Source organism: Narcine bancroftii, chromosome 7 (genome assembly GCF_036971445.1).
Source record: "Narcine bancroftii isolate sNarBan1 chromosome 7, sNarBan1.hap1, whole genome shotgun sequence".
NCBI lineage: Eukaryota > Metazoa > Chordata > Chondrichthyes > Torpediniformes > Narcinidae > Narcine > Narcine bancroftii.
Window position 1 is genome coordinate 190,825,928 of NC_091475.1, and position 19,452 is coordinate 190,845,379.

At 41.9% G+C, this 19,452-nt stretch overlaps 1 protein-coding gene across 1 annotated transcript in view; it reads left to right on the forward strand.

Annotated features, from left to right (window-relative positions):
* Nucleotides 1–612: 612 nt before the first annotated feature.
* LOC138739530 (rho guanine nucleotide exchange factor 17-like) overlaps nt 613–19,452 on the forward strand; it is a 454,989-nt gene continuing 436,149 nt past the window's right edge. Inside the window, exon 1 of the mRNA XM_069891792.1 lies at nt 613–5,038. Within this exon, the coding sequence (XP_069747893.1) occupies nt 1,247–5,038 (3,792 nt within the window). The 5' untranslated portion in view covers nt 613–1,246. The remainder of the gene's footprint in view (nt 5,039–19,452) is intronic.

Genomic DNA, 19,452 nt, shown 5'->3' on the forward strand with positions numbered 1-19,452 from the left:
ATTTCTGTTTTAATGCTGCCTGGCCTGTCGGTGTGATATAAAACGTGGAAGCAGGCCCTTTGATTCCATGCCCCCTCTTCTCCTCCCATCACCCTCACAATTCCACTCCTCAATTTATGGTGGCTAATGAACCTGCTCAGCTGCACAATTTTTGATCTGAAAGGAAAACGGAGCAGCTGGACCCAGAATATAGTCTCCAGGCAGATGAGAGCGAAGAGAGAGAGAGAAAAACCCCTGGAATCTTGAGCAAAGAAATGGAGGAACTCAAGAGGTGGGATAGAAGAATCCATGGGGTAGAAGCGTGTAATGATGCCTCAAGTCCACCTGGGGGCGATCCAGCTCATTTTAATCGGCGACGCCAATTTCCCCGATCATTACTGAAGCGTGTCCCCCTACAATAATTGATGTTATAAACAAAAATCTCGTTCCGGGAAGTCTCTGGAGAAACGTGGGTTTCTGGAGAGAGGGAGGGGGGGCGAGGGGGGTTGGGCAGCCTGATTGATTGCAGGGCCCGTGGAAAGCTGGGTGGGGTAGGGTGGGGGGCTCCGGTGAACTGTGTGTCACACAAAGGGAGGTGAGTGGAGCGAGGCTGCAGTCCCGTTACCGCGCAGCAGTAAGATGCCCTCAAAGCCACAGGCGCTACCGTCTGCAGCGTGAGCGCGACCTTAAGACGAAATCGGAGGAATCTTCAACCCACCCCTCCACCAACATTTTACCCAGAGGCCGTCCTCGTTGACTATCCCCCGCCCCCTTTTAGTGCACTCTATTTGCATGACTTTTTTTTAAAAAAGACAAAAGTCACGCCAAAGGGGACAACAGATTATAATTAGGAGACCCCCCCCCCAAAAAAATAAGTCAATGGGCACCGAGCAAAGAGCCTGCAGCTAGGAAAATAAAAATGTTGTTGATTTCCGAGTGGAAGTTAATTGTGTCCGGAGCGACCAGCCGTGTTCGAAAAGTTAAGTCACCGCGCGAAAAAGTTGGGGAGAACTTTTCCTTCTTTTGGCCAAACTTTCTCCTGGAGTACATGGATGAGATCAAGAATCGAGCAAAGTGTCGGAAAGGTCAACCCTTGTTCTTTGCTCGCATGGATTGTTCTTTGAGGCACTAGTTCAGTGAGTATTTATTAACTTTGGAGTTTGGGAAACTGGGCTGGGGGAGAAAAATAATCGCTCAAACGATGATTCGGGTGAGTTACGAGACGCCACGGTGGATGTGAGAGAGCGAGAGAAAATAAAACAAAAGGATGGCGGAAAAAGATCAAGGGAGAAAAGTGAGCGTTTATAGAAGCGTTTCGTTTACGTATCTCAGCGAGTGGAGACCCGCTGAAGAGAGGCAGCAGGAGTGGAAACTTTCAGCCACTACGGCCCAGCCCCCAGTGCTGCTGGAGCGTGCTCGGCGAGCCGGCGGCCAGCAAAACCCGAGCAGATCCGCCGGCAGAATCCGCTCCGTTTGCAAGTTGCTTTCTGCCAAGGTCCCCAGCCCAGAGGTGAAGAGAAGCCACCAGATCTCGCCGTCTATTCGCCAGCTCTCAGAGGTGTTTGACCCCGCGGAGAGCAGCCAGGCGCCAGGTACCCCGAGATCCCGGCTGCCCGGTAAAGTGACCGAAGCGGAACGGGTGGAGGCGGCGGGCAGTGGCGGCCATCGAGAGGAGGATCCGGCGGAGCTGGTGGGCTGCGGGGAAGGGGACGGGACGCCATGCCATGCCTCGGCGTCTGAGGTGAAGGCGCAGGAGGAGCCCACCCCTGACCGAGTGACCCAGGGGAGTTCTAGCCAAGTTGCCAATTGGCCGAGTGTCGCCGAAATGCTCAAACTCTTTGGAGAGAGGCGATCCCCTCGACCAAGTTCGGATACCCCTGATCTCATCAGCTCTTGCCCCTGGGAGGTTGTCATGGACCAAAACGAAGCGTCCGGCCAGGGAACTTCCTGCCCCGGGGCAGAAGGCGCCCAAGCATCGACTCCCTCCTGTTGGAGTGGGACTGTCACCCCTCAACCTCCACCTCCGCCTCCACCACCCCCTCGCAGTTCCTTTCCTCTAGCCCTGAGGTTGCCTTGGAGTTCCTCTGGTGTGCATAAACAAGAGGCAAGACGGCAATCAGATAGCGCGCATTCCAGGCATAACTGCTCCAAACCACAGGCCGTCCCCACCGCTGTTCCTCCCGGCGTGGAGGCGAGCTCCAGTGATGAGAAGGAACATAGCCGAGAGTCGGCGCAGCCCACCTCCCACAGTGGCGGCAGGGTCGCCAAGCTCCCCAGGTCCCGGGACAGGTGGTCCGGGAGCGACGAGGATCAGCCCGTGGTCCAGCGGGACGTCAAGAGAAGGTCGCTAAGGAAGAAGAAGACCAGCGTGCAGGTGGGCAGCAAGGACGAGTCCGACAGTGATGGTCCTCTCGGCGTTCCTCTCTCCAGACAGGAAGGAGGGCAGGCGCAGCCCTTTGCCGGGAAGGGCGACCCAGGACTGAGGGCAGAGCCGGCGGCAGAATCGTGTGGCGTGGCAGCCCTTGCACTTGAGAGGAAACATTGCATCTCTGCAGCCTGCCAGACCAGCAAAGTTGAACAGGACCATAAAAGGTCCGTTGGACGGCTTGGAGATAGTGGAACGCCCATCATTGTAAATCAGCCCCACAACACTTCTGGGTCACCCATACCGATGGTCTCCAGAGTTGCAAAAGTCAACATCCAGTCGTTCCTCCCGAGTCCGAGCAGCTCGAGGAACAGCAGCAGGTACTCCAGCACTGAGACGTTAAAGGAGGAAGACCACCATTCTGGAGCCAGCAGGAACCCGCCAGGGACTTTGAACATGCACCGGTCAACTTTCTTTGGCCATGGTCACAGGGACGAGGCAGCAAAATATATCAAACCGTCAGTGCGCTCTCGACCCAAGTTGCCGTTTGGCATGGTCAAGAATGAGAGCTCCACTCGGAGTGCTAGTCGGCAGTATGAATGCAGCACTGATAAATCTAAACATCGAAAGTCGATGTCCAATCCTGATATCGCATCAGAAACGCTGACTTTGTTTAGTTTTCTTAAATCGGACTTTTCGGCGCTCAGGATACGGAGGAAGGAAAAGGAGGAATATCCCAGGGATGGGGTGAATGCCAGTCGCGCTGGGACCACTCCGTGCCAAAACCCCAAGCGGCTGCAGGAGCTGGCCTCAGTGGGAAGGGGCAGGGGTTCACTGCACTCACTCAACCAGCAGCCCGCCAGTGCGCGTCCCACCCTCAAAGACCTGACCGCCACCCTCCGCCGTGCCAAATCGTTCACGTACTCCGACAAGCCGGCTCCCCGCAGGCCGGTGGCTCACGGTGTCATGAAGCCCAGCAATTCGGAAGTCATGCTTGCCAATATCGGGTGCTGCGATTCTGCTTCGGAGGGAGAGGGCCGTGGAGGGGAGCAGAGGGACGAGGTGGACGCGCAGGTCCAATGCAACCGGGAAGCCGGGCAGCTCTTCGAGAAGATCAACATGATGTGGTCCCAGAAAGAACTGGACAGGCAGGTCGCGGAATGCGGCGAGCCCGAGGGCGGGCGGTTTCCAAAAGAGGGTGAACTCCCAGCCGTTGCAGCGGGCAGGGAGCTGCAGGACGCAAGGCGAGGAGGGTCCGAGGAGAACTTGTCCGGTGGCAAGTCAGCTGATGACCTGTCGGGTCCCGAGTCCAGTATGACGGACGAGGGCATCGTGACCGAGCCTGAAAATGGGTCCAGCACCACTTTGTACAGGGACATCTCCAGTCCTGTGTTGGAACGAAAGCCAGCCAGCGACCCTGCTCTGGAGGATGCAGAGGGGTCGCATGCCAGCATTGGACCCCCTCCTTCAGCGGCAGCAGTGAGGACCGGCTGTGAGAGTGTTGCAGTAGGAGGAGATGTCGTGTATAATAAAACAGCTACCCCACTAACACTGGACCCTCCTTCAACCCCCAGTTCCATTCGACGCAGAAGGAAATTTCCTCCTGGTGGTAGCAATGGATCTGATTCCAGCAATGGGAGCAATGGAGAGTCCAGTGGTGATACCTACAGGTCTTTCAGCGACCCCATGCCACATAGGAAGTGCTCAGAAGAAAGTGAGCATTACTCTGTTGACAGCAACTTGCTGGGTTCATTGAACTCTGTGAAGGGTAGTATCCTTGAATGTTCCACCACTGCCCTGTCGGAATGCACAGTTAGTGCAGCCAGTGACCTGTCTTTGTGCAGTGATGGACTAAGGGACTACAGCACTGTCATCCAGCGTATAGTTCGGGAGCCAGGAACCATGGACAATCTGATTGATGAGAAAGGCAATGGAAAGCTGGTGAAAAAGAAATCACTAAGCGACCCAAGTCGGAGAGGCGAGTTGACTACACCAGGTTTCAAGGGCCCGAGTGAGCCCATAACGGAGATGGAACAGGCCATTCCAGCATCCAGCAGTGAACCGATCCTTTCTGAGCAGCGGGACGAGGTGGGGGACCTGGAGGAGTTTTCCAAGCAGGCCAGGAAATCTCGTTCACAGTCTGAGCGCACGCTGCCCTTGCAGGTCATCGAGGAACAGGATAAAGTTCACCTGCAGAACTTCAGTTTGCACCCAAAGTTGGCAGAAGTTCTTTCCCCAAGGTCGATGAGACGGAGCTCCAAAAAGCGTAACAACAGGGTCACCCAACAGGAAGGTAGGAAGTATGAGCTACGTGGTGAGATGGACCAATCTCCACCAGCCAAAACAAGGCCTCCCTCCAAGCATGTAAGGCACACAAGCGAGCCAGCCACTTTTGTTCCCATTGCTTCCAAAGTCATTGCCCCGGAAACACATTTGTCTTGCAGCCAGCCAGTTCATGTTGCAACCTCCGAACCCACAAGACAATCTAGGAAGCAGTTTCCCCTTCGACAGACTCCATCTTTGGAAGATGTCACCAAGCAATTCATTTTGAAGGGGGAACCACCCATCATAACTCCTGTGGATTTGGCTGCCTTGGCTCCTGGTACACCCACCAGCACTGAAACCCGAGTGCCTTCTTTATCAAAACCAAATGAAGAACTGACAGCAAATATCAACAAAGCCAAGCCTCAAGTGGTAAGTGAAATGGGCTTCAGATTATCTTACATTATGTATCATTTTGGTTTCTGAAAATGCTGTTAAGTGCTCCACAATGTAATTTAGTTTGGGTTTTTAACCATAAGTTTCTGTTTGAACTTTCTGCCATGTTTAATCATGCAGAAAGAAATACTAAACCTTAATCTTTTGGAATGCCTTTGAATGCAAATCAAGAGTACTTTTTGGAATTGGTAAGCTTGTTCTGTGAAAGGAAAACTGTTGTTCAGTTCTCCAGAGTCCATTATAGTTTGAGTCAGATTCCTTTTCCTCAATGTGAGAATTCAGCCAACATTTAAGAGCTGTCTGAGTTCCAAGTTTACCTCGCAGCAGCAAAGTTTGCTCTGCCGTATATCTTTCGAGTAAAAGTTGAAAGATTTTACCAAGGAAAAAAAAAATTCTGTGGATACAGGCAAATCATGTCAAGTCTCTTACCTATGCAGGTGCACAACTAGTAAAGGCAGTCATCTGGTTCTGAATTCCATTGGTAATACTTGTCTTGTAGCAAGGCAGTACCTGGATCTTTCCACAAGGCTTTGATTTCCTTTCAGCCCGCAGTATTCAGGGATGGATAGCTACAAATGAACAAAGGTGAAGTTGTTTACAGAAAAGTAAAACATTTACTTTTAGACTGTTATTCTGAGCTGGAAGAGCAATTGTCTGTTCAGATTGGTATCTTTTGAGTTAACTCAGTCAAGAAATTGAAGTGTAAATGAAGATAAATTTCACTTTGATGTTTACACTGCATTTGAAAATTCCTGACATGGAGATACAAGCAGTTAAAAAAATAACATTGTGGTTGTGGACAGGTTTTTCCATTTGGGCTGTACCTCCTTTTCTGCCTTCCTTCAATCATGTTAAGGATACCAAAGTAGATGCTTGCTTACTCCAAAAACAGATACATTTTAATATCTTTGCCACCCCCCCCCCCCTTTCTGGTTGCACAATATTTGGTCCTAGTTTTTTTTGGAAGGGAAGAGGTTTGTTTGCTATGTGAAAAAAGATGTATCGTGTATTGTGTAAAAGCACAATGCTGGAGAAACTTAGGAGGTCAAATAGTGTACTTTATATAAAGCAAAGATAAAGATATATAACCAACATTTTGGACCTGAGCCCTTCATCAAGGTATGAACAAAAAAAAAGTTTCAGTACATTAAATCTTACTTAGTCTAGATATTGCAAGGAGGTGTGTGATTCTGGTGGATAATGCAAACAGCCACACAGTCTGTCAATGAATGAAGGGAAGTCTGTGCTTTATGCCAGACACAAGAGGTCTCTCGCCCATGACCTCTCGGACTCACCACTACCACCAGCACTGTCAAAGACAGCTCCAGAAGAAAGGAAGAAGAATCCACAACTACTGCAAACCCAAAATCCAAAGATTACAAGCTGCAAGTATAAAGCAGGACAGTTGGCAAATGTGAAGGTGAAACGGCAGAATATAAAACTCCTCTTGTGTTTTATTGGTGCCTCAGTGGAAGAACACTTCTTAGTGGATGAAATTCATCTAAAAGGCATGTGCCTTACCATGGGTTGAACATTTAAAACTGTATGTCAATTTTAAACCCATCTCACTTTTGTGTATTATATAGTTCACTGTAACAACAATACTGAGTAATGGAGAAAGACTGATCTAGTTCTAATAGAATTGTACAAAGAATAAATTCAGTTTGGAGTGACTACTGACTCTGGTTCAAGTCTGCAAATGTTAAATGTAGTTCCTATTTAGGAAGTGACCTTGTGTATCATGTTTGCAAGGAACACTTGTGGTTGTATCTGTATTTAATGGGAATCTTTGAATCTTTAACTTTGACTATGGAAACAGAGAAACAATTATTTTGGAAGGCTTTTTGAGCATATATTGTTTAAGTATGTATATAAAAGCATGTATAATGTATTTGGTACCCAGTGCATGTTAGACCATTCTATAATAATTGATCTTTTAGCTTTGTTTCACTTTCCTGTGCTCATCCTGAATCCCTTGATCCTTTGAATACTCAAAAATCCATCAGTCTTGGTCTTGAATATGTTCTGATACTGAAGCTTCCACAGCCTCTTTTGTAACCTGCAGTGTACGTTAGTTAGCTGACTGCAGTCCTGCCAATTTCTGATGGTGCCTCAAAACTAAGACTAAGCTTTCACCTTAAGATTATAGTCAGGACCAAGTGAGGCCTCTTTACTTATCTTACCCGCCACTTATTTTGTTTGTGAAAAGCTATTGTTCTTCCAATTAATATTTATATGCATTGCAACATATTCTAAAAAAAATTAAAACTTTTCCATCACTCTGCCTCACCACCTGATGCTTGCTGCATTTCTTATTGAATTTCTTCTCAATCCTTCTCTTGCTTTAAAAATATTTAGGGAATCTTTTTTTTTTTTTTTTAAATTTTTTATTTTTCACACCATAAATCACAATAGCCATGATATACACTTTCTCTTTTCCACACATTTACAGTGACTTTTTCTCCCTCCCCCCTCCCTCCTCCCAAGCCACCCCCCCATCCCCCCCCCTCTCATCCATTTTAGTTATACAATCTAGGTTGCATTAATTCAGTTAGACAATGTTGTCATTCAACAAAAATACACCAGAAATTCTACTGAGTCCATTCTTTTCTTTTCTTCTCCTTCCATCAACTTAGGTAATGTTTGTTCCCGGTAGGTTTTCGCTATTGTATTTAATGTAAGGCTCCCATACTTGTTCGAATATTTCAATATTATTTCTTAAACTATATGTTATTTTTTCTAATGGAATACATTTATTCATTTCTATATACCATTGTTGTATTTTCAAATTATCTTCCAATTTCCAGGTTGACATAATACATTTTTTTGCTACAGCTAGGGCTATCTTAACAAATCTTTTTTGTGCATCCTCCAAGTCAATTCCAAATTCTTTATTTTTTATGTTACTTAGGAGAAAGATCTCTGGATTCTTTGGTATATTGTTTTCTGTTATTTTATTTAATATCTGATTGAGATCATCCCAAAATTTTTCTACTCTCTCACATGTCCAGATTGCATGAATTGTTGTTCCCCTTTCTTTTTTACATCGAAAACATCTATCAGATACTGTTGGGTCCCATTTATTTAACTTTTGCGGTGTAATGTATAGTCTGTGTAACCAATTATATTGTATCATACGCAGCCTCGTATTTATTGTATTTCTCATCGTTCCAGAGCATAACTTCTCCCATGTTTCCTTTTTTATCTTTATATTTAAATCTTGTTCCCATTTTTGTTTAGTTTTACCATTTGTTTCCTCATTTTCCTTTTCTTGCAGTTTAATATACATATTTTTTATAAATCTTTTGATTAACATTGTATCTGTAATCACATATTCAAGGTTACTTCCCTCTGGTAAACTCAAGTTGCTTCCTAATTTATCTTTCAAGTAGGATCTCAGTTGGTAATATGCCAGCGCTGTATCTCCCGTTATATTGTACTTATCTCTCATTTGTTCAAAGGATAAGAATCTACTTCCTGAAAAACAATTTTCTATTCTTTTAATCCCTTTTTTTTCCCATTTTCTAAAGGCAAGGTTGTCTATTGTAAAAGGGAGTAGCTTATTTTGCGTCAATATTAGTTTTGGTATTTGGTAATTTATTTTATTTCTTTCTACATGAATCTTCTTCCATATATTGAGGAGATGGTGTAATACTGGAGAAGTTCTATGTTGTACCAATTTTTCGTCCCATTTATATAATATGTGTTCAGGTATCTTTTCCCCTATTTTATCTAATTCTAGTCTCGTCCAGTCTGGTTTTTCCCTTGTTTGATAAAAATCTGATAGGTACCTTAATTGTGCGGCTCTATAATAATTTTTGAAGTTTGGCAATTGTAAGCCTCCTTGTTTATACCATTCTGTTAATTTGTCTAGTGCTATCCTCGGTTTCCCCCCTCTCCATAAAAATCTCCTTATTATTTTCTTTAACTCTTTGAAGAATTTTTCTGTCAGTTGTATTGGCAATGCCTGAAATAAGTATAGTATCCTTGGAAAAATGTTCATTTTAATACAGTTTATCCTTCCTATCAGTGTTAGTGGTAGCTCTTTCCAATGCTCTAAATCGTCCTGTAATTTTTTCATTAGTGGATTGTAATTGAGTTTATATAATTGGCCTAGATTTTTGTTTATTTGCACACCTAGGTATCTTATTGCCTGCGTTTGCCATCTGAATGGGGATTCCTCCTTAAATTTTGAGAAATCCGCGTTATTCATAGGCATTGCTTCACTTTTATTTACGTTTATCTTGTATCCCGACACTTCTCCATATTCCTTCAATTTCTTATATAGTTCTTTTATTGATAGTTCTGGTTCTGTTAAGTACACTATCACATCATCCGCAAACAGACTGATTTTATATTCCCTGTCTTTTATTTTTATTCCTTTTATATTATTATCTCTTCTTATCGATTCTGCTAGTGGTTCTATAGCTAGCGCAAACAATAATGGCGATAGTGGGCATCCCTGCCGCGTTGACCTGCTTAAGTTAAATTGCTTTGATACATGTCCATTTACTGTCACTTTCGCTAACGGTCCCTTATATAATGCTTTAATCCAATTAATATACTTCTCCGGTAAACTGAATTTTTGCAATACTTTGAACAAGTAATTCCATTCTACTCTGTCGAAGGCCTTCTCTGCGTCTAAAGCAACTGCTACTGCCGGTGCTTTATTTCCTTCTACTGCATGAATTAAGTTAATAAATTTACAAATATTGTCTGTTGTGCGTCTTTTTTTGATAAATCCAGTTTGGTCTAAATTTACCATTTTCGGTACCTGTTCTGCTAATCTGTTCGCTAATAGTTTAGCTATTATCTTATAATCTGTGTTTAGCAGAGATATTGGTCTATATGACGCTGGTGAGAGTGGATCTTTCCCTTGTTTTAGTATCACTGTAATTATTGCTGTTTTACATGAATCTGGTAAGTTTTGTGTCTCATCAATCTGGTTGATTACATCCAGGAGGGGCGGTATTATTAGGTCTTTAAATGTTTTGTAGAATTCTATTGGGAGTCCATCCTCTCCTGGTGTCTTATTATTTGGTAAATTTTTTATTATCTCTTGTATTTCTACTGTTCCAAATGGTTCTGTTAATTTAAAAAATATTTAGGGAATCTTGATGGACTGCAAATGTGGTTCTTGTGATGACCTTAGATTTGGAGAGTTTAAAAATGTGTACGGCGAGTAATTTATTCATTACATATAATACAGTATATGTATCTAGTATGTTTGTGTTCATACAAATAATTGATACAATCTTAGCAATTAAAAATAGATACAATCAATATATATCTCGCTTGTTAGCACTCCAAGGAGACTGAGAATTTGCAGATTTAATTTTAATTACAAATACTTCGATCATAACCTGTCAAAGATCTTAACTCAGGTGTGTCCTCTTTTGGATTGGAATTGTAATGTGCCAGCATTATTTAAGAAGATCAAGTGAGAATGAACAAAAAATTTACTTTCTGTGAGTCACATACTGAGAAGTTGCTAGAACCCATTATTAATGACGGTAACTAGACACCAAGTTTTTTTTTTGAGTCATTGGAGAATGTCAGCAAATGTTTGTAAAGAGTAGACCGTGACACACAGCTAATTGATTTTGATGAGCAAATAAATGGCTAAAGGAGTAGACAAGGGAATACTTGGCTGTGATTTATGTAGCAGAGGTATTTGATATGATTCCATGCAAAAATCTGTTAACTAAAATCGAAGTACATTGAATTGAAAGCTCATTATTTTCCCAGTTAAGAGATGGAGGTAGTTGTAATGGTTATGCACTTGAGTTGGAAGAAAGTATCCAATGATGTCTTACAAAGGTCCCTTAGTGCCTTAACTATTTACTATATTCGTAATAAAATAAAAAGAAACCTATCCAAATTTGCCATGGGCATGCAGATTGGTGGCATTGTAAAGTTACAAGTTGACATTGATAGGTCAAGTGAGTGGGTAAAATTTTGGCAAATAGATTTGAACACTTGTAAATATCAAGCCTTAATTTTTAATCCAACCAGGATAAATCTGAAAGTTAGAAAGCTAAGATCTGAAACGATTTAGGTATCCTTGTTATAAGGATGTAGTTGGATGCAAAAATGATTCTGTAAATAGGAAAAAAAAACTATTCCTTTCTGACCTGAGGGTTAAAATGTAAAGGGTTTACAACAACCTTTTAAAGCCTTGGTTCCACTGCAACTAAGAGTAATTTACATAGCTAAACTCTATATACCACGGAACAGAAAAAAGATTATCAGTCTTGGAAGGAGAAGGGCGAAGTCACTTGAATGTTACCAGGGCTCTGAGGATTAAATTAGTGGAATGATTACAAAACAAAGCATGCATATAGAAGGTTAAGGGATAATTGAGATTTTTACAATTTTCAAAGGAGATAAGATGAGCAAAAAGTTATTGCAGAGGTGATGGATTCATGGACAAGGGAATATAACAAAAGATTCAGACTATTCATGAAGATTTAGCAAACAAAGGGTGGTAGAAGTATGGAATTTTCTCCTTTTAAAGGAAGTACATGTGAGGAAAATTAATCATTTAAAATTATGAGGTGAATTAAATTGTTGCCACTAAAGAGATGTGGAGTCAAGGCAGATGGACATGAAAAGGTTCACCACATTGGTTTCAATGGTGGAACAAACAAGGAATTGAGTATCACCTACTTCCATTTGGAATAAAAATGAATGTGAGAGTCAATTTGCAATTCATAGAGAAGTACAAATTTAATGTTTGTGGTGATTGAGTGTTCAACTTGTCCTGTCTTAATATTTCACCTGACATTTTGATTACCAAGTTCTATCTTTGTACTTCCTTTGTACCCCACCAGTCTATGTTTGACAGAATTGAGCAAGGGGAAATAAATATTTTCAGTAATTCAGCATGGTGAATTTGTACTTCTCTGTAAATTACAATCAACCCTCACCTGCTTTTCTGGATTTCTGTGGCACCATTGAATCTTTGCCCTATCCATCCTTTGCTAGCAGCTGTGGCAGGGCATGCATACCATCACATCCTATGAGACAGTATGACCTGCAAGACATCTCTTCCAGATGAGCTCAATACCGTCTATGTTTGCTTTGAAAGAGAAAACAATGATGTACCGTCACACCTCCAGTGACTGAGCTGCCAGCTTCTGAGGCTGACAGGAAAGGAACTTTAAAGAGGGTGAACCCTTGGAAAGCATCCAGCCAAGATAGTGTACCTAGTCGTCTCCTGGAAACCTATGCAAACCAATTGGCTGGAGTTTTTGAAGACATTTTCAACCTGCCGCTGCTAGAGTCTGCTTCAGAAGGGCATCCATCATATTAATGGTTGAAAGGAGTAAGGTGACCTACCTCAATGCCTACCACTTGCACCACGATGATGTCCTTGGAGAGGTTGGTTGTGAAGCAAATCAATCTCTGTCTCAGGAAGGAACTGGACTCGCTTCAATTCATCTATCGTCAAAACGGGTCAACAGCGAATGCATTCTTGCTGGCTCTTTACTGCATTAGATCAACTTGACCACAAGAACACCGTTGCCAGGATGTTGTTCATTGATTACACCCCAGGCAGTTAACATCATCAAACCAGCATAACTAACAATCAAACTCTGGGATCTGAGTCCATCCTCCGCCAACTCGATCTTCGATTTCATAATTGGAAGACCCTAACCAGGGCACCTCAGGGCTGAATACTTTATCCCCTGGCCTATTCCCTCATAATTAAAATAGCCAAGTCTCATTCCAATGCAAACTATAAATTTATTGATAACACCAGCGTATTTGGGCAAATAACAGAACCTGATGAGTCCATAATGCAGAATGGAGATTGAGAAACTGGTTGCATGATGTCAACGTCAGTGAGATCAATGAGCCTATTGCGAAGGGAATGCCAAGGGACTACTTGGATGGAATGCACAGGTTAGTACCTTCAAGTTCTTGAGAGTCCATATATCAGGAGACAGCGTTTTGAGGCAACCATGAAGAAGGTACACCAACAGTGTATATATTTGAAAAGGAAAATGTATGTATCATGGTCAATGTGGTTTATGGTGTGAAAAATAAAAAATTAAAAAAAAAAAAGGTACACCAACACCTCTACCTCCTGAGGAGGCTGAGGAGATTTGGTATCTTATTGAGAACTGCATTAAACTTCTACAGATGCCCTGTGGAAAGTATTCTGGCCATTTGCACCAGTTTGAGAATTTGATGGTCCAGGAATACAGAAGGCTCCAGAAAACAGTAAACCTAGCCAGGCCATCACAGGCTCTGATCTCCCATCATTCTATCCATTAAGACTGCTGCCCACAAAATAAAGGGACCCCATCACCCTGGTCACAACCTCTTCTTGCTTCTCTGTTCACACAGAAAGTACAGAAGTTTGAAGTCTAGCACTTTCAGGTTTAAGAACAATTTTTGTTGAACTGCTATCAGGCTCTTGAATCTCCCCATACTACCCTAACTGTCAGCATAAACTACTCTGGGACTATTAAAAGACCTTTCCACATTACTGAAATTTCACTTTTTATTTTCTTGCACCAATTGCAACTGTGAATATTTACTTACCTATCCTTTCATGTTTATTTTGATAGATTTCATAGAACATTACATCACCGTACAGGCCCTTTGGCCCATGATGTTGTGACGACCTATACAAACCTACTCAAACGAAACTTTCCCTACACCACACCCATAACCTATTTTTTCTTGAATCCATGTATCTGTTTAGGAATCTTTTAAATGTCCCTATTGTACCAGCCTCCACCAACTCTCCTGGGCAATGCATTCCAGGCACCCACTACTCTTTGTGGAGAAAAAAAAAAATGTATCCCTGACATCTCCTGTAAACTTTCCTCCCCTCTCCTTTTACAGATGTTCCGCCCTTGGAAGTAAAAAGTGGCTGGTTGTCTACCTTCTCTATGCCCCTCATAATCTTGTAGGCCTTTATTATGTCACTTCTCATCCTTTGCTCCAAAGAGAAAAGCCCGAGGCCTGCTCACCTTGCCTCATAAGAAACATTCTCCAATCCAGGCAACATCCTGGTAAATCTCCTCTGTACCTTCTCCATAACTTTTACATCCTTCCTGTAATAAGGTGACCAGAAATTAACACAATATTCAGATCTAACCAGAGTTTTATAGACTCTTGAACTCAGTCTTCCAACTAATGAAGGCCAGCATACCATAAGCGTTCTTAGCTACCCTCTCAACCTGCGTGGCAACCTTGAGAGATCTATAGACTCCTAGGTCCCTCTGTTCTTCCACACTGTTATGAATCCTGCCATTAACCATGTACTCTGCCTTTATTTGACCTTCCAAAATGCATCACTTCACACGTCCAAAATGAACTCCATCTGTCACTTTTCTGCCCAACTTTGCATCCTGTCTTCATCCTGCTGTAACCTACAGCAACCTCCTACACTTTCCACAATAACATCAACCTTGGTGTCATCTGCAAACTTACTAATCCATTCCTCTACTTCTTCGTCCAGGTCATTTATAAAAATCTCAAAGAGCATGGATCTCAGAACAGATCCCTGTGGAACTCCACTAGTCACTAACCTCCAGGCAGACTTCTGTCTTAGCACTTGTGGCAATTTAAATTCCACTGTTTTAGGGGTATATCTGTTATACTTGTTTGGCTGAAGCAAGTAAGAATTTCAGTGTATCTGTTTATTTTTCTTGTGTATATGGCAATAAACTCACGTTGACATTATTTCTGAGGGTGACTGACATAAAACCAGCAACATTTTATAGATGTAAATTCTATTTGTTTTCACCCCATCTTATTACTGTCACTAGAATTCCTGTATGGCACCTGCCTCTCTCCCACTGCCCCCCATAATTATTGAGTCAGTCTATGTCCCAGCCTTTTGTATCTCCTCACCAATGGCAGGAGGGGCTCTAGCTGTCCAAGGCAGCTTGGATGTTGAATCTCCCTCCTACCTATCATTGATCAAGCCTTTGATCACCTGCCCTTACACTACATTCTACATGTCATGTTGATGCAAGTTGTTGACGGACAATTATAAAGTCCTTTTGACCAATCCAAATGGTTAGAGTAATGGTTAACCCTAGTCATGGTCTCTAATTCTGCTGAGACAGTGCAACAACAGAACCGCAGAATTTACTTGAGATGGATATTGACCCATTACTGAGACCTTGCATTCATAATTTGCCAGTATGCTCCACTGCAAGTCCTGTATTTGATCATTTAAAAAGTTCTCTCCACCAATTTTCTTGTGAAAATTTGACAAAGAAAGGGTTAAATTTATATTGGCTTCCATTTTCTAGTTATTACCATGACACTTTATCTACATTTTCTCATTTCATTCTTTTTGTACTAGTAAGAATAATTGGTTTTAAATTAATATAGCCATTTTAAACTCACCGTTCTGCTGCTGAGTCCTAACCTTCCTTTGCACGTGTCAAAAATGTCAGGGCGATAATTTATTATTGCACATGAAGCATAATAATGAGCTTGTTATTCTTGGATATGATACAGAACTGCTGTTGTTGCCCTGAAATGTTTAACTTTGCCATTAACTTTGTGTATCTTTTAATTGCCTTTCTTCTCCCTGAGAATCCATGTCTCCTCTTTCAGCCAGTTAGGTAGCTTAGACCTCCTGATGGATGCCTGCCCCCAGCATATTGTGGGGGAGGGGGATAAATAGTAATAGCAGAATGCAAAGCCACAATGAAATACAGAATAGTTGTGGTTTCAACCCCTGCTACTTCTCCAGTTTGTAAGGTTTGCATCCAAGCGGCCCTGATCAACACGAAGCTGGGCAGAAGTCAGGGACTAGCAGCAGACATTGATAGTTTCCTTTGTTCTGGCAGTAATAATAAACCAAGAAAAAAATTAAGTATGAAGAAAGTCCATCAAGAAGAGCAGAAATCCAGAAAACAGATTTTAAAAAAAAAATTAAAATGATAGAGAGAAAGGAATAAACAAAGTGAAGGGAAGAAGGTTTAGAGAAGACATCAGGGGTAAGTTTTTCACACAGAGTTGTGGGTGTGCGGAATGCCTTGCCAGGGCTGGTGGTGGAGACTGAAACATTAGGGGCATTTAAGAGACTCTTTGGCGCACGGATGAAAGAAAAATAGATGGTAATGAGGTAGGAAGGGTTTAGAATATTTTTGGTAGGGATATATAGGTTGGCACAACATCGAGGGCCAAAGGGCCTGTACTGTGTTGCAATGTTCTCTGTTCTATATTTTGAAAGGTAATCTGCAATACATGAAAGTACAGGTGTATTGCATATCAATCACAGTGTCTGGAGACTTTCCTGTTTAACCTGAAAGATAATCTGTAGTCTTTTTAAAATAAAAAGGTAAAGAATATCAAAGCTGCTCAAAATATATCAAGATATGTTATAAATACTAATGAACAGTAAGGAAGTAGTTGATTTATTGAATGCGGAGAAAAATAAAGTACCTATCATTACAAAAAGTGTAGAAATGTATAAAGGAAGAAATTTAGTAAATTTAGTAGAAGGTGATAGAAAAGGAACTGTTTTTTAAGGAACTTTAAAATACCATTTCATTAAAGCAGAAAGAAAAAAGGGAAAATAGAAAAATATTAATTTCAAATCACTTATGGAAGACAATTGGATCAATGATTTCTCATAGGTTTACTGTCTATGGATAAATGTAATGTGATCAGATCCAATGTGAACTTGTTAAGATTGGCCATGAGTGAACACTGTTCTAGAATTTTTAAGATGATTGCCATCATGGTAAATTGAAGGTCTCTGGATCTTTTAGGTGTGGTAAAGTTCAGTATTAGAAATTATTGGTTATTGATAAGATGATGACATGGATTGGTGATTAACACATTGGAGACATGGAATTGGGCAGTGTACTTTGGTAGGATATAACATAAGATACATAAGATCTGTACCAACTGTGTGTGTCAAATGCACCACTCTTTGTAAGGAGTTTGTAACTTCTCTCTGTGATTGCATGTGTTTCCTCTGAGTGCTCCGGTTTCCTTCCATGTCCCAAAGGCATATGTGGTTCATAGGTTAATTGGTCAGAGGGGTGTATTTGGGCAGTGCGGGCTTGTGGACCAAAAGGGCCTATTGCCGTGCTCTAGAAAGAGTCCAAGTTTGCAGCTGGCACCATGGTAGGAAAGAAAGTGAATGGTTTTGGCAGAGGCAGGAATATGTTAAATGATGAGCAGTAATTCCCATTATCAACCTCTGTGGAAGAGCATTATGTACTTTAATCCATTCTGAAAGACAGAAAATTGTCAGTGTTCTCTCTTTCCTGTCCATTAGCCAATTTGCTGCTCTGCTTTTAGTCCCATGGATTGTAATTTTGTTCCAAAATATATTATGTAATATTCCATCCAGTGCCGTTGAATGTGCATCGTGGAATATAGGAGCCTAACCCATGTGTCAGATTCAGGTCGGTCAGGCTTGGCTTGGTTGGTTTCTAGGGGCGGTGATTGTGTTATTCAGGTGTTCACCCAGAGTACAGACAGGAGGCTTGACTAATGCTATTATTTGGTGGCCTATAGTCTTCTTCCATCAGTGATTTTCCCCCACCCCACCCCTTTTATTATTCCTGATCTCTACACAAATGGATTCAACATCCTGCTCCTTAGATCTGATGTTGTTCCTCATTATCATCCAGCTGCAGTTTGTTCCAATGCAAAATTCGCGCACATGGTGTTAGAATAGATGATAAAAAGCTTAAATTCCACTTTTAATATTTGAAAGATTTAATAGGAGAAAAATGTGGTTGTGTGGTTTAGGGGTGGGAAATCCAGAATTTAAGGCTTTAGCAGTGATTACATTTTGAGTGAGCAGGAAGTTAAAATGCAAGCAGTATCCTTATATTGGCAGGTTATAGAGATAGAAGAAAATATAGAGATCACGAGGGACTGAAGTTAAGAAGGAGAATGTTAAAATAAAGATGTTGCTTCAGCAGTCGCTGAGAAATTATGAGATTGAGCAGTGACCAGGATTTGGTGCAGGTTGGGACATGAGCAGTGGAGGCTGGAATCACCTGATGTTTATGGAGAGCAAAATAAGGCAGGCGGCAGGACTGCAATGGAAAAGTAAAGTCACCAGGGTATGGGTGAAGGTTTCCGTCGATGAGGTATGCTGAGGAGAAGGTGGACAATAGAGGCAGAAATGGACTGTATTATTGATGGAAGATCCAGTCTAAAATAAAAGGAGCAAATGATAGAAACACTCTGCAGGCCAGGCAATGTATCAGGGTGATGAATTCTCATTTGTGATAGTGTGGATAAATGGTCAAATATAACACCAAGACTGAGAACAAATTGGGTAAATTTTAGACAGATGGCAGAGAAAGTGATGGAGCTGTTGATTAAAGAATGGAAATTGTGATGGGCAACAGAGGTGTTGACTCCACTTTTCACAATATCCAGTTTCTCTATGGAATCATACTTTTGTCTATTAAGTATTAACAGGTGCCTTGGTTGCATTTATTCATCAGGTTAATAGTAGAATCGTAACTTCCATATTATTGCATAAACCATGGATATAAATAGGAAGTTTGAGTGGAATTTTAAAGAAAGCTGCAGGACAAAGAGTGAGAGATTTCCCTTGACCTGACTTGGAAGTGCTCAATGCTCATACTGGATGTCTTCTTAGCATTATAGTGCCTTACAGGTTAAGCTCCTATATTCTGGGACAGTATTCACAAACTAAAGTGCCGTCTATCACCATCTCATTTGTTGGTTTGTATTTCTCCATGGTAACATGGTACCTCCAATCCACATGCATTTATGTTGTGGTATAAATAGACCAGCCATCATTGAATGCTTGGTCATAAAAAATATTTTGTTAATGGCATACTTACCTTGATGCCAGGTCACACGTCAGCAGGATATTATTTTTGGGTCTTTGCTTTTTTCCCCCATTGCACAAACTATAAAAGCATGAAGCACACTGGCTGGGAAGAGCTACTGGAGAAAGTGACATCAATTCCTGGGATTATAGAGTTTGCCACTGTGAATGGCAAAAAAAAACTTTTCTTGCCTTTTTGATGAATGGAATCTTTCACATCAAAGTGCTGATGCCTCTGCATGCACAGAGGCAGCCTACATTATGTAGCTTGAGTAGAATGGATCTGGCAGCCTAATATATTTGCCTCTGCTATAACTCAAAATGTCACAGAGTGGAAGCTGTTTAGTTTTATTTTTAAACACTCCATTTGCTTCAAGCATTTCGGCACATTGATGGACCTACAATGGATGTTGAGCCAAGTGACAATGCTTTTATTCACCAAAATGCTAAACTCATCGCTGATTTTAATATCATTTTTAAAGAACTAGTAATTCTGACCTTATTATTTTTACTTGTGTATCTCCCCTTTTGAACTGGCCCTTTCCCCATGATGCTCCACTAAGGCACAATTCCACCCACA